A 14956-nucleotide genomic window follows, 5' to 3' on the forward strand; every position below is an offset into this window, starting at 1 on the left:
ATCCCCACCCTTCCACCCGTCAGGGACACCCACCACCTGGGAGAGATGGACATCCCCACAGCAGCAGGGACCATGCGTGGCAGCCCTCAGCGTGCACACCTTCCCCCAGCGCTCAGGGGCATGGAAAGCTGCAGCCCAGCAGGCAAATAAAATAAATGGTATTTATTAGCAAAATAAAGGACAGAAACTCTTGCTTGCAAGGCCCTGCCAGGTGGCCAGGGCCGCCCCGCACGGCCCCATGTGTTCACTGCCGAGCTCCCCACATCCCACCGGCTACTCCCGCTGCAGCAGGCAGCACAGGGGTTCCTGCCCTGGGCAGGGCAGGCAGCATTGCCCGACAGTGACAGCGTCCACAAGGCACCAACCAGCCTGCACACACACCCTGCTCAGCCCCTTCAGTGGAGCAGCCCAGTGCTTTGGGATGCAGTGTGGGATCCATCCCCACTCCAAAACGCATGGTGCCCTGCCTGCCCGTAGAGGGGGGCCTGGGCACCCCAGGGGGTTTCCCAGCAGGGGTAAGGTACAGCCTCCACACTCACTCCCGGCCCTCCCAGGCATCCTCCCGCTGCTTGTTCTCCAGGCGCTTCCTCTCTGCAGAGACAAGAGGAGGGTCAACCCCATGCCCCCATCACCCTACAGCCACCCACTTCACCACAGAGGTGGCTGGAGCCCACCCTGGAACAGCCCCCTCCCACCCAGCACCCTGTGAGAAGGTGCATCCATGGAGATACCCCCAAACTGCAAGCGCACCAGGCATCCAAATCTCACCCCGGGCTTCTTGCAGCTTCCTCCGCTCAGCATCTCGCTGGGCTGGCGTCTGGTTGCTGCGTACCCCCAGGGCACCAATCACCAACCGCCTGGCCAGGGCAGCCGACGTTTCAGGGCGCTCCTTGGCTGGCTGCAGATAGTCTGGGTGAGTGGAGATGGGGGACATCACTAGGGGCATCCTAGGAGGGACAGAGCAGCTGGCACAGCTCTGCAGCGCTTAAGCATTGCGGAGCCATGCCGGATGCCCCATCCCTCCCCAGTTATTGGGATGAAGATGCTGCAGCACAAGCACCATGGCACAAGCCAGCACAGGGCAGCATCACTCACCAGCGTACGCCCTGGCTTTGGCTTTAGAGGCACGGGTGCCCTGGGAGAGCGGGCGAGTCTTCACCATCAGGTGCTTGGTGCTGAGGGCATCGTGTGCTGTGGGGAGAGAGCAGCGGCATCTGCATGCAAGGCCAGCCCCATGCCCAGGATCCGGCCATGGGAGAGGCAGGGATGCCTCCCCTCTGGCCGTCCACAGCCAAACTGGGAGCAGTACCTGTTATGGGGCTGGAGAAGATGCCCAGGGCGTGCGTATCATCCACCCACTTAATATCAAAACCTTTTTTCCTGCCGGAGAGAGGGAAGCTCAGCAAGGCATTGGCACTGGGTGGGCAGGGGTCCAGAGCAGCACCCAGGCAGGGGACCCCAGCGCTGGGGATGGGCCATTGCTGGCAGACTCACTGATAGCTGCAGAAGACACGCAGCAGGTCCTCGGTGCGGAAATTCGAGGGGAAATCATAGATCTCGATGACATGGGGCAGCTCGGCATCGCTGAGGTCCAGTGCAGCGGGCTCAGCCCCATAGTAGTCAAAGCGGGGTGACTGCTGGCTTTCCCGGTGCTTCTTGCCCCCCGAGAGCTAGAGGTGTGAGAGGCAGAGCACTGAGCAACCCATGCCTGCCCTCCCCAAGCTAGCTCCTGATCCATGGCAAGTGCTCCCCGGGAAGCAGTCTGGCCCACACTGCCTACCCCAGCACTGCAGAAGGATTAATTGCGTTGAGATATTAGGAGTTATCGACAGGGGCTCTCATGCCATGCACTTGCTTTTCCCATTACTAGCATCCCTTCACTTGCTGCGCTCTGTGGTCCCGCCAGGGACACAGTGGGAACGGCACCAGTGAGACAGCACGTGCACCCCCATGTACACCCCTCCTTCCACAGTGACGTGCTGACCCGAAATACATTTGGGGAACAACAAGCAGGACCACAAGCCCAGGAGGAAAGACTGATGTCTGCCCGCTGCACAGGACCACCAGACTCAGCACACGCCGGCTGTAGCACACACACCAGAGCAGCCCATCGGCGCCCCGGATGCTGAAATGGAAAAGCCAGCACTCCCCTGAGGAGCAAGTTCTGGTGGTTAATCACCTGTGCGGCCAAAAATTTATGCATTATTTCTCATTTGAATTTGTCTGGCTTCGCTTTCCAGCCAGCAGTTCTTGTTCTGCCTCTCTGCTGGATTAAAGAGCCCTTGGTCCCTGGTACCCTCCCCATGATGGCACTTACTCACGCTAATCAAGTCCCTTCTCAATCTTCTTCTTGATAAGCTAAACGGGTTGTGTGCATTTAGTATCTCACAGCGGGGCACTTCCTCCAGCTCTAAAAGATGATGGCTGTAGCACTTTTCTCCCTCTCCCATTTTTCAACCTTCATTTTAAGACATGGACAGCAGTCGCCCACTGCCACGCTGTGGGGGGCACAGCCACCCGCTGCTCCCCTCCACCCCGCAGCATTGGTGCTGGTGAGCACCACTTGCTGAACCTCTGCTTTCCAAACCACACTGTGCTGGCGGCCGAGGGGATTCATGGCCCCGCTCCAGCTGTGACACCAGGCCAGGCACAGCAAGAAGCCACCGGCAGCTCCCCTGTCCCTGCCGGAGTGTGGGGCCAGCACAGTGCCGGGGAGCGGGTACATAACTCAGCCGGGTTCCCAGCTCGATCCCCCAAGTGATCGTAGCCGAGCACACCACGGCTGGAAGGTTAGAGTCCATAAATCCCAGCCAGCTCAGTCAATAAAAAGTGCTCATTCCGACAATTTTATGGGGAAGATGGATTCACGGCAGGTGAGGGGGTGCTGCCAGGGCGGCTGGATGCCGGTGTAGGGGAGAGCTGAGTTATGGAGCTCACGAGGCTGCTAGCAGAGCCGCCTGCCCCACCGCCGTCACCCACTAACCGAGTGCACCCCATGTGGGGCTGCACACTCATCTAGCACCCCCTGCCCGCTCAGGGGACACAAAGGAGCTGTCCCTGGGCAGGATGAAGCCCTGCGGTGCCGCTTGAGGGAGCAGAGCACTCGGGTAGTGCCAGGCGCCAGGAAGATGATTAGAGACCGGGAGCACCGAGTGCTGGAGCGGTCCTTGACCTTCACAAATCACCAAGTGTGGCGGGGCAGCAAGGACAGGCGCCGTCTGGCAACCGGGCTCAGCCACGCAGCAGGCACAGCTCAACAGGTCCTCCGTGCACTGCCAGACCAGGCACACAGGGTGACTGCAGCCCCCCAGCTGTGGGGGGTGCAGGGAGCAGGAGCCAGGGTATGGCCCCCAGCCCTGACAGGCACCCAGTGCTGGGAAGGGTCTGCTGATGTATGGACAGATGGATGGCAGAGACAGGAGGCCGTGGGAAATGAAGCCTGTCCATCATGCCTCTCTGCTCTCTAAAGATGCATCCTCAGTGGAGCACGTTAGAGGGGTCCATGACCACTCGCTTATACTCTCACGCACTCACAGAGAGCGCACCTCCAGAGCTGGAGGGGAGGTGTGCGGCGGCACGCATGCACCATGCCCCCCGGCACATGCACACCGCAGCTCCTGCCCCGCCATGCTGGCTGATGGAGAGTTCACCAAGCCTGAAAAGAAATGGTCGCAGTGCTTAATTACCCTCTGCATTCAAACTGATTTCTACTCTGAATTTGTCTGGTTTCAGCTTCCAGCCAATGGATCTTGCTATGGTGTTTTTTGCTGATAGATTAAAGAGCCGTTTGCTATCAGAAATCTCTCCTCCACACAGAATGCCATAAATCTTGCTCTCTGCCAGCTATCCGCAGTGCATAAGGATTCAGTTATAAGGAAGAACGGTACTAATTTTCTCATCCTTTTTGTTAATTAACAACAGCTCCACCTCCCCAAGAGCCTGTGCCCTCCCCAAGCAGCCACGTCCACCTGCCAAGAGCTCAGAGGGCTTGGGAAGCACCAGGCTCAGTATGGGAATCTGCATGGTGGTGAAGATAGCAACTTTTAACTGATAAATCCCTTTTTCAGGTTCTTATTCACCCATTTTGGGAAGCTCCCTGGAAAGCTCAAACTTTGCTCCGAGCTTGTGCACGGGGGAGTTAACACGGACGCTCCAGAGCCATTCACAGTCAGCACCAGTGCTGCACGGCACAACCGCGCTCACAGCACCCTACAGCTGGACCATAACACAGGCCCTCCCTGACCTGCCTCCCCTGCAGGACCAGGCAGCCGCTCTGCTCTGTCTGAGGGCAAAGTTGTGCCCCCATGCCAGCCCACGGAAAGCCAGCACCACATGCGCCAGCTGCCATCGGAGCACCGGTGCCACCCACCTTGCACCGCTGCTCACCACAACCTCCCAGCTGGAGGGTGAGGGACCGCAGCTGCAGGGAGCACAGTCAGGCACAGATGGGGGTACCCAAAGCTCTTCCACATCTCCCTCTGAGCAGCCCCAGAGGCGAGCCCTGCATGCCCCACACCCTGTCCCAGCCCCACACCAGCCTGAGCACAGCCCCACAGACAAGGTGGGTACCAGCGCTCCCCAGTAATGATGCTCTTGAGTTAAGCTCATCCCTCCCCAGAACCTGTTTTCAGGCACTGCCACTTCATACCCTGCTTCCAGCCTGGGGTGGACAGACGATGGCTGTAACAATATTAGCGCTGTTTGTTACTTTGGGCACATTAATGCCATTTGGAAAATTACCAGTTTGACGCTACTGATTTAAAATGCAATAAGGGGTATCCAGCCTCACTGCAGAAGCCGAGATTTCCTCACAAATAGCAGGAAAACGGCTTGGGTCCCAGTGCTAACCAGCTAATTGTAGTAAATTCAGTTGTATGCATGCAGGAGGGGATGGTAATGAGCCACAGCTGATTAAGAAGCCGTAGTTTCGAGGAAACATCCCGTTGCTATTTCAATGGGAGCCCATAAGTCTCAGCCCATTTCTTTATCACCAGCCCCAGTTTCACGAGGGTGCAGTTGCATTTTACGGTGCTCGAGCAGGTTTTACTGGGTGCGCTTTATGTACTAGAGAGGGAAGATCTGCCCCAGCCTTCACCGCCACTGTGGGACGGATGGGAACCAGCCGGGGGGCAGGGTGGAGGTCCCAGGCAATTTGGCACCACAGGCCATGCCCTCAGGGCCAGCTGATGGTGACAGCAGCAAGGGTGGCCGCATGCCCTGGGTGCAGCCCGACCCACCATGCACCCACCCTGGAGGACATGGGGGCCGCCGACTCCCAAAGACCCCTGCCCCCGTATCCCAGCAGGCAGCAGCCACCATCCCTGCAAATCCCCATGGGCACTGGCTCACAGGACATACCTCCTCCAGCAGGCGGGGGTCCAGGCAGTCCCCATCGTCGTTGAACAGCGCATCCCAGCTCTCCTCAGGGCCTGGGCTGGCCTGGGTCAGGGTCCCGGCACTGGCCTGCTCTGCCTTTGGGGAGCCACTGCAGAGACCTCCCTCTTCCTCCTCAGCCTCCCGGCTGCACCGGTGCTGCTGTGGTGAGGCCGTGTCCTTGTCTGCCCTCACTGGCTCCTCAGCCCAGGCTGCAGGCGAGAGCCCCTCTATGCCGTGGCGCAGCAGCTCCAGGGATGGTGGGGGCCTGTGGCTCTCCAGGGGTGCCCCTTCCCACGCGCCACTCGCCGGTTCCTCGCCAGCACCCAGCAGGCTGTTCTCAGCCCTGGCACTGCTGCCTGTGCAGGCAGAGGTGCTGCCTGCTCCCTCCACAGCAGGCACCAGGATACCCTCTCCACCAGGATGCCCAGCACCAGCAGCACCCTCCTCCATGCCAGGTGGGAGCTGGGATGGGCTGCCCACATCCTGCCTCAGGGTATTCTCCCCAGGGAGCACCGGTGCGTCACCCATGCCACCCCTTGAGTGCTCCGTTTCGCAGCCAGCTCCTGGTACATCCAAAGTGCTCTCCCCAGCAAGCTCAGCCATAAGCAGGCCTCCCTGCCTCTCCTCTTCCTCCTCCTCCTCTGCCAGCACCCTGGTAGCACAGCCCTCACCCTGCCTTGCCAGGAGAAACGCGCCAGGCTCCCTTTCCTCTCCCTGGGCTTTTGGACCTGCAGCCTCCCACATCAGCCCAGGCATGCTGCCCCAGTTGCTCGCCTGCGCCAGAGGCAAGACACCCCCTCCTGGATGCTGGGAGAGGTACCTGGCTGGATCCAGGCCACTGTCCCCCACATGCTCCGACACACCACTTGGCCCTGTCCAACACACCGACGTTGTGCTAGCAGGGTGTGTTGGGCTACCGGGGTCACCCCCAGGCTTGGTGGAAGCCTCCATGGCCCCAGGCTGGGCACTCAGTGGGGATGGAGGGTCAGGCTCGGTCCTCATCATCCAGCAGCTGCGGCTGAGCTCCTCAAGTCCTTCACCATGGGATGCTTTGTCCTGCCCATCCCAGGGTTGGGCAACGGGTGGATTCGGGCATGGCTCCCGCACACTGGGTGATGACCCCAGGCTCTCCGGTGCAATGGGGCAGCTGCCTCCCGGCCTCCGGCAGTGCCCAGCAGAGGCTGCCCATGGCTCCTTCGGGCCAGCATCCACTTTGCTCTCCCTCCTCACCGCTCTGCCTGCTTGTGTCCTGACACGGGGGCTTCGCCTCTGCCCCTCACCACTGCCCAGGCAAGCATCCTGTGCCAGGCGGTGGTTCTCAAGCTCCCGGCGGTGTCCAGCTGGCGTGTCACCTGCCGCTTGTTCTGCTCTCTCCCGCCGCGCTTTGGGCACATAGAGGGCCATGTCGGGCTTCCTGCGGCGCGGCCGGCCAACCTCTGACTCCTGCTGCATGGTGCCACCGCTGCCTGCCAAGGAGAAACAGCATCACTGCCCTGCCCGCGTCCCAGCAGCCCCACAGCCAGGCAAACGGAGGGCAGCCCCTGCCCAGGTTGGTGGGTTGGGGTCCCAGCCTGGCACCCACCCTCACTCCCATGGCAGCTGGCACACAACGATGGCTAGTGGAACCCCAACGCTGCCCCCACAGTAGCAACTCTGCAGATGGGGTTTGGTGCCCAAAGCACCCCACAGACCTACAGCCTTCAGTGGGGCGTACCGGGCTATGGGAGAAGCAGGGAAACCCTGCCAGCATCACTGAGGAGCCCACCCTGCTCCAGTGGCTGCTGCCCCGGACCCCCCAGCCCCTGGGTCCAGCAGCCACAGCTGAAGCATGACACAGAGCCCTTGCACCTTTCAAGCATCAAAAACCTTAGAGAAGGCCACGGCAGCCACAGAGCCCCAGAAACGAAACCCCAGCCTGGGGACACCCCAGAGCAGGATCACGGTTGCCACCCCGGCACGCCACAGCCCCGTTCACCTGCTGCACCGTCCCAGCAGAGATTTATTTTTCATCATCTTTGGCGGAAGCAGGCATACCATGAGCTGCCAGGCCCCCCTGCCCCTATAAATATGCATCAGGCAGGGTTTATGGAGACGGATGGTGTGGGGGGGCTGCGCTGCGGTTGAGGGGAAGGCAGAGCGGGGCTGGGCTGGGACCCCGTGATTAATCACTGCCCACTCCGTTTAGGGGGATTCATCACGGGACGTTGTCAGGTAAATCACTGGAAAAACACCTCTTCAGTAATTAATGTGAAGTGACGGATGGACAGCCCCCGGGCCCATTAATCTGGACCATCAGCGCCGACCGAGATTATGAATGTCAGGATGCATAAACTGCCGGCGGATCAATAGGGCCAGGAACCCATCCAAGGCTCTCATTTCCGAGGCACCTCCGGTACATTAGCCTCCCCTCCACGCAGCTCCTGACCGAGGCGCGAACGCTCCCCGTGGCCCCTCACCGACAGCCGGCAGCGGTGCCGGGAAGGCGAGGGGAGGCCAACCGCTGGCTGGAAAGCGGCCGGGGCTGCCCGTGCCACACGGCATCATCCCCTCCTCCTGATGGACGGATGGACAGACGGTTTCCTCGGCGTGATGGATAGGTCTCTCATGGCTCTCTGGAAACCGCCGGCAAGCCCAGGCAGGGCAGTGCTCCCCAGCATAACCGCGGCGCCCGTGCCTGCGCCTCATGCCGCAGAGGTGGCACCGCACTCCTGTCCACCTCCGCAGCACGAGGCGCAGGCACGGGCGCCGCGGTGATGCTGGGCACCATTCTGGGGCTGCCCCAACCACTCTTCTGTCTCTGCAGCTCTTGTCATTTTTTTCCCCCTCTTTGATACACTAATTTTGCTGGCAGAACAATCCCCTTTATCTTTATCGACCGTGAGAAAGGAACGTATCCTACAAACCCTCCAAGGTCTGGAATAGTCATTTTTCAACACCGAGGCATTATACATTTTCTCACCAAGTGACAGCCGAGGTGCCAGAGGGGAGGGGGCACTGGGAGCCCCCCCAGCACCACCATTTCCAGCCACGCAGAGCTTCCAACTGTACCAAACCATGTCCTGCTAAAGGACGTCTCCCAACCAAGCCCAGAATCTTAGCCCATGGGACATCACTGATTCCCCCCAGACTCTGCTTCTTGAGGATTTCCAGCACGGGGAGCAGCCAGGAACAGCATCGCTCCACGCATATCCTGAGTCACCTCCAAGAAGAGCCTTCGCACACAGGATTTACGGGCTCCTAGAAAGCTTGCCATTCACCTTGCCTCACCCTCCAAAGCAGATGGTGCAGCATTAGCCAGACGGCTGGTGCTGGGAGCATCCTCTCCACAAACAGCCCTGCCTCTGCCTACCACACGCTGCCAGGGAAGAGCCGCTTCCCGCAGCCCAGGCAGAAGCATGGCAATGTGGTGGGTGGCCCAGGCTGGCAGGGATGCTGCTGCACTTTTTTCTTCCCCACAGGGCAGCACAGCACCTGCCCTCAGCCTATTACACACTTCATCGATGCCACGGCCACGCGTCGGCACCAACTGATTTCATGGTCCAGGAGGCAGAGCAACAGCCCTGGCTTCGGGTCTCATTCACACTACACTGGGCAGGGCAACCCCGCAGCTTCCAGATTCCAGGACCAAGCTCACCCTGCAAACCCAGGCAGTAATGGTCAGCGCATCCCCAAAAAGGCCTGTGCTGTCCCGGCTGCTGCCCCACGTTTCAGAGCCAGCCAGGAAAACAGCTTGGCATTGCAGCATTAAGCAGGGAAAGGCGGCCCCGCACCAGGCACACCACGGCACCACGGTAAAAGTGGTGTTGGGAGTGCTGCCCAGCTGCCTGGCACATAATGCCTGCCAGCCCAGTGCAACACAGCCTGGTGTGGCCAAGGGAATGCTGGAGCATCAGCCAGGAGGTGGCTGGAGCTCCCTGCAGGCACAGACTCCCCTCGCACCATCGCCAGGAACACACTGCTCATGGGGAGCTTGTGCTCATGGCTCGAGTTTGTGAGGTCTCAGAGCAGCTGCTTGGGCAACACACCAGCCTGCATTTTTCCTCTAGTGACCTGCAGCACAGACAGGCAGTGGTTTCTCCCTGATTTCTCTCCCCTTCCTCTTTGGGGAAGGACCCCACAAACAACAGCAAGACAGGGCTGACCACATCACAGACCCTACTTCACATTGCACAGCACGTTCACCAAATTCCTCCACCTTCTGCATCCCCGCCCAGCAGGTGAGGACACTTATGGTGTGGCTCTGGCAGCAAAGCCAGGGCTCCCGCCACCTTCTCCCACTGCAGGCAGAGACAGCAGCCACAGCCCCACATGGGGAGCCTGGGGACATGCACGGATGCCAGGCTGCAGGGCTCACACGGAGAGTGCCAGTTCCCGGAAAAGTTTTGGTGCCACCCAGCGCCCTCCCAGCAGGCTGCCGCATTTCCTGGCAGGGAGCTGTATTTTTAGCCTCCGAGGTTTCTAATTCCACTCAATCCATACTCCCATCGATAGAGCAGATAACCTTAAAGACTTGATATTGAATGGGGACAGCAGCACCGGGGGACCAGGAGCCTTGGGGGACCACACACAGCCTCGGTATGCAGCTCGCGCACCTGCAATGTCACTCTTTACAGCCTGCCACAGATTGGGCTCTTTGGAGGGGGGGAAAAAATAAATATAATAACAAGACTAATGAAAAGGCAGGTACAAGGAGATTCTAAACAGCCCCACTGGGGAACCCGCTGCTCACAGGGCTCATCCCATGCCAGACACGTGCCACGGCATGCTTGCCGACTGCACAACACTGGCACCCAGCAGCCTGGGTAAGGATTGTCATAGGTTTTGGCTACCCTGCACCTCTGCTCTCAGCAGAGCTCCAGCCCAGCCTGCCCAGCTCACACAGCAGGTGACAGGGCCAGGGAAGGACCCAGACACCTGGCAGGGAGAGGCAGAGTAAAAGCAAGAACACAGAGCCACCGGCACAAGGTAAAGCAAAGCGCTTCAAGGACTGGAGAGCCACGTCCCATCCGATGCCCGCCTGCAGTCCCACAGGCTTTAAGACGACCCTGTCCCCTGCCGCTGGGAGAAAGACACCCTCCATCAGCTGGAGAAAATGCTGGCTACGCAAGGAGGCATCGAAGGCATCAAAGGCACTGAGAAAAGAGAGAGATTTCAATTGTGCCTTTCCCTTGCAATGCTCTTAGGAGACACCTGGAACAAGAGAAGGGGAACGCTTCAGACAGGAGGGGGATTTGTAAATCAATAGTGTCTCCTCACATCTGCAGGGGGAAAAAGGGACAACAAACCAGCAGAAGGAGTTAACAGCCGAAGGGCTAATGGGAATACAAAGGACTTTACAAACATACGTGGGCAGAATCAGCACAAAAGTGAAAAGGTCTATTAATAAACAAGGAGAGAGAGAAAATTAATGACAGCTCAAAAATAAAGATGACTCAAAAGGACAAAATTACTGTTTTTAACCAGAAAAAATGCAAATGAGGCGGAAGCCTCGCAAAAACAGCTGCAGGGAAAGCAAAAACAGTATCTCCACATAGACACGGTCACCTGGCTGGCATGGCCAGCGCCGAGGTGAACCGATTAACCCGCCAACACACACACGGTGCCGGGAAGAAAACAAGGCCCTGTGATGGGCAGAGCAAACCAGGCACCAATCTTCTATGTCAGAGAGGACAATAAAACTGGAGCCAGGCGCAGGATAAACCCTGTGCCCATCCCTAGTACAGCACATAACATCTGGAGGAAGGAGCCTGCACACCCACTGTGATGGGCTCCTGCATGAAGGGCAAAGCTTAAGGATAAGGCAAGCAAGACACAATTTAGCTGAGCTTCAGGGTATCATTTTATACTATCTCCCAAACTTTCACTTGAATAGTGAATTGTAATTATACTTGTAGATGATACTGAGCAAAGAGGTGCTGCAAATACCAGCCAGAGCAGAGAAATTATTCAAAGGGTGCGAGAAATGTGGCAGGAAACAAAACGAGACCCAGCCTGGGACAAAGAAGGTAAAATGACCTGAAGCAGCATTCGGTGGGCAGAGGCAGCCTGGAAAGCAAAGTCCAGAGCCCTGGGTGTGATCAAATTGGAAAGCAGGTGGCTGGAATGACCACCCCAAAACATGCAAGCAACAAAAGCTGGACGCTGGCATCGTGCTACAGGCCACCCCGGGGCTGTGACAGCCCCACGGCGGTCAGCACACAGAGCCCCGCAGGCAGCGTTACGGACGGAGGGGACACCGGGGGCAGACAGGCAGCCATGAAATACAGCATCTAGCGCGTGGGAGCACCAGGCACGTGTTTTACGAGCCACGGGAGCCCAGCACACCAAGCACGCATGGATGCTGTATAACTCCCCTGCCCTCGAGGGTTGTCACCGCCGGCATCCCCCGTGACTCAGTAAGCTGGGGAGAATTATGGGGTCTGCAACGTGCTATGTTACCCGGGTGCTCCAGGGGCTGCAAGCTAGCGGGGTGGGGGTCAGGGCTGGGACAGGGGATGAGGGACAAGGCTGGGACAGCGGGGTGGGGGACAGCGGGTGAGGGACAGAGGGGTGGGGGACAGCGGGTGAGGGACAGGGCTGGGGGTCAGGGCTGGGACACGGGACGGGGGCACAGTGTTCAGCCCAGGGACCGGGCAGGGCGCGCACCCCGGGCTGCCGAGCCCCTGCCCCGCGAATAGCGCCGAGCCGAGCCCAGCCAGGCCGGGCCGAGCCGCCTGCCGGGCCGTGCCGTTACCAGTGGCCGCGCCGGGTCCCCCGCCGCTCCGCGCCGCCGCCGCCGCCGCTTCCGCCGCGCAGGGCCCGCCCCCCTCCCGCCCCGCCGCGGGGAGCGCCGGGACCTGTAGTGCGGCCCCGCACCCCTGCCAGCCCAGCCGCCCCGGCACCCCGCACACCTGGAGCCCCGCAACCCGCACCCCTGCCAGCCCCGCCGCCCCCCGCCCCGGCACCCCGCGGGACTTTGGGCTGCCGCCCCCCGCCCTGGTGGTCGGCGCAGCCCCGGAGCTGGGACCGTCGCGGGCAGCCCCGGTGCCACCGCGGCCCGACCTCCCCCGGGCACTCCCCCGCGGCCGGGGTCCGAGGGCAGGGTGCTCCATACCTGGGGAGGAGGGGGGGTGCGGACACAGGGCAGCAGGAGGGAGAGGGACCTCCCCTCCCACCCGCGGGCGGCCCCACGGGAAGCTACCGTGGGTTTCCCGTCACCATTTAACGTCACACGCTATCGGGAGCAGCGGTACTCACTGCTGTGCTGGCTAGGCCAGCAGACCCCCACTCCCACCTGCCGGGGGGCACCGGGGGAATGGCGAGGCTCAGGCACCTCCAGACCACCTCCCACACCCCGCGCTCCCGCCGCAGGGCTGCAGGCTGGCCGGCGTGCCGGCTGCCCAGACACCCGGACGGGGAAAGGTGTTTGTGCCGGGCAGTTTCGCTCCGCTTCCTTCCTGGGGTTTGGCGAGGAGCAGCCTGCCTGCGCCCAGCAGATAATGTACCGGGCCCCGGCGCTCGCACGCACTCGGGGGCAGCGTGGGCAGCGAGGGGAGCATGCCCGGGACTGGCGCATCTGCTGGCTCCTAATGAAGCGCTGGTGCTGCAGAGCACGCCCGAGCCGGGGCCTGCACCTGTGGGGGAAGGATGGGGGACCCAGGGGAACAGGGCGGGATACTCCCACAGGCAGGGTGAGGGTTGGCGGGGGAGAGGGGGCAACCCAGAGGATGCAGGCAGGTGTGGTGCCTTGCTGTCCAGAGCTGGCAAAGTGGGGCCATGTCCTGGCTCGCTGGGGTACAGGGCTGCAAAGGCTTCGGGCAGGCTGGTGCAGATGCCCTGGTTCATCTGGCTGATGGGCAGGGGGTCTCTGCACTCCCCCACGTACCCAGGGCCGGCTTCGTAATGAACTGAAGCTGTCCAATGTGATTTGCTGCTTCCTAGGCAGCCTCATGATGTGGGTGAGGGAGGGGTGATGCCCCATTGCATACCCACTGCCAGTGTGTGGTGGGACTCGAAGCTGGTGCCCGGGCAGCCAGTACAGCTTCTGCAGCTCCCTGGAAGCCATGCAGCTGCTGAGGGACTGGGGACCAGTCACCTGGCACCCTGGCAAGATGTCACTGAGGCATTGCATGGGGCATCAGCACGTGGGGTTGTGCCAAGCATCTTATCCCTCCTCAGGTGCAGCTACAGGGCTGGGACTGCTGATGCCTGAGGTCTGGGATGCCCTGAAGTACTTGGACATTTGTGACCGCCCAGTGTGTGTCCCAGTACCCACAGGGGCTCAGCACATTAGCCCCAGAGACCTGGTTCTTCTGTGCTGAGTGGTAGACCCAAGTGATAACTTGTTTTACCTTTGAATTCCCTTTATTTGGGTGCAGGTGTGAACAAGGTGGGACCCTGGGAAGGAAGCTGTGCTCCATCACCACAGTCCTGGGGGATCACTGCTGGGAATGGGAAAGGAGGGCTTGGAAGGGGAACCTTTGGGCAAGACAGACATGGACGGATAGGGTCATCCCGCCACAGCCATGTGGCCCTGTGCAGGACAAGGAAGACTCACACCAGGCAGGGCCACCCAGCACCCCCCAGGGAGCAGCCCTGGCCCCAGCCCGCCATGGCACACAGCGGACCGTGGTTCCTCTCGCAGGTAATCGATGGCAGCAGATCCTGATCGCTTTCATTATTACTATTTTCTTATGCATGTGCGCACAGGAGATTTATCGCCAGCTACGGAGGCAAAATCAATTATTCATGTTATAAATTAGAAAATGATTTATGTTTGTGGGAGGCCAAGCAGCGTGGAGCCCCTGGCCGCGTGGGAGCTGGGTTTGTCTGGGAATGGCACCAGACACCGCCTGCCAGCACTTCCCTGGCCACTCTGTCCCTGCCACGCCCTGGGTGTCCTACCCAGGGGTGCCCCTGTCCCGCCACAGCCCCAAGGTGATGCTGGGATGGTGGCTGGCAGGGAGCACCCAGCCTCTCCCACTCTGTCAGCCCAGGTGCCCGGGGACAGAGCCTGAGGAAGGCTGGGGACCGCAGTGGCCTGGTCGCTCTGGCTGGTGAGGCAGGATGATGCTCCACGGCAGTTTCCATGGCAGCAGTAGCACAGTCCGAGTGCTGAGAGGTGTGGGCTGCAGAAGGACCCCCTCGTTTTCCCCCGCTGGAGACACCTTCACCTGTCCCCTCCAGCCCCAGCAGGTCTGTCTGTGCTCCTACATCCCACAAGGGACACCGTGGTACCCTCCAGACTGCCACTCACAGGGACAGGGACCCATTGCACTGCTGACACCCTCATGCTCCACAGGAAAGAGGGGATGGGTGAGGGCAAGGGGTGGTGTAAAGGCACCCAGCTTGCACCAGCCACTGAGGCCAGCCATCCCAGAATTGGGCTGCAGGACTTTGCATGGCTGTGGCCCACCTTCTTCTGGGCTAGGGGGGTCTCAGGGACCCTGGGAGTCTTCCCAGGTGCAGAGATTCTACTCCTCCATGGGCTGACTAATGTTCTGGGCAGAGCAGGGTGGCACTGGCCTCCCAGCACTCCCAGTGCTGGGGCAGGGAGTTGGCCATTGCTGCCAGGTCTGCCCCCAGCCCAGCCATGCCCCAG

General features: G+C 60.5%; 1 protein-coding gene across 2 annotated transcripts; it reads right to left on the reverse strand.

Moving 5' to 3' along the window:
• Positions 1-141: 141 nt before the first annotated feature.
• On the reverse strand, positions 142-12169 carry R3HCC1L (R3H domain and coiled-coil containing 1 like). Of its 2 annotated transcripts, none has more exons than XM_075107549.1 (7): positions 12110-12169; positions 5359-6842; positions 1495-1670; positions 1310-1380; positions 1096-1191; positions 769-909; positions 142-591 (listed from the first exon to the last, which is right to left on the reverse strand). In XM_075107549.1, exons 2-7 carry the CDS (start codon positions 6826-6828, stop codon positions 536-538), a joined length of 2010 nt encoding a protein of 669 aa, XP_074963650.1. In that variant the 5' UTR covers positions 6829-6842; positions 12110-12169; the 3' UTR covers positions 142-535. The 2 variants fall into 2 exon arrangements, with proteins under 2 accessions (XP_074963650.1, XP_074963651.1); XM_075107550.1 differs by having other exon boundaries at positions 5359-6838; positions 12110-12148.
• Between the last annotated feature and the right edge of the window lie 2787 nt (positions 12170-14956).

This window comes from Phalacrocorax aristotelis, chromosome 12 (genome assembly GCF_949628215.1).
Source record: "Phalacrocorax aristotelis chromosome 12, bGulAri2.1, whole genome shotgun sequence".
NCBI lineage: Eukaryota > Metazoa > Chordata > Aves > Suliformes > Phalacrocoracidae > Phalacrocorax > Phalacrocorax aristotelis.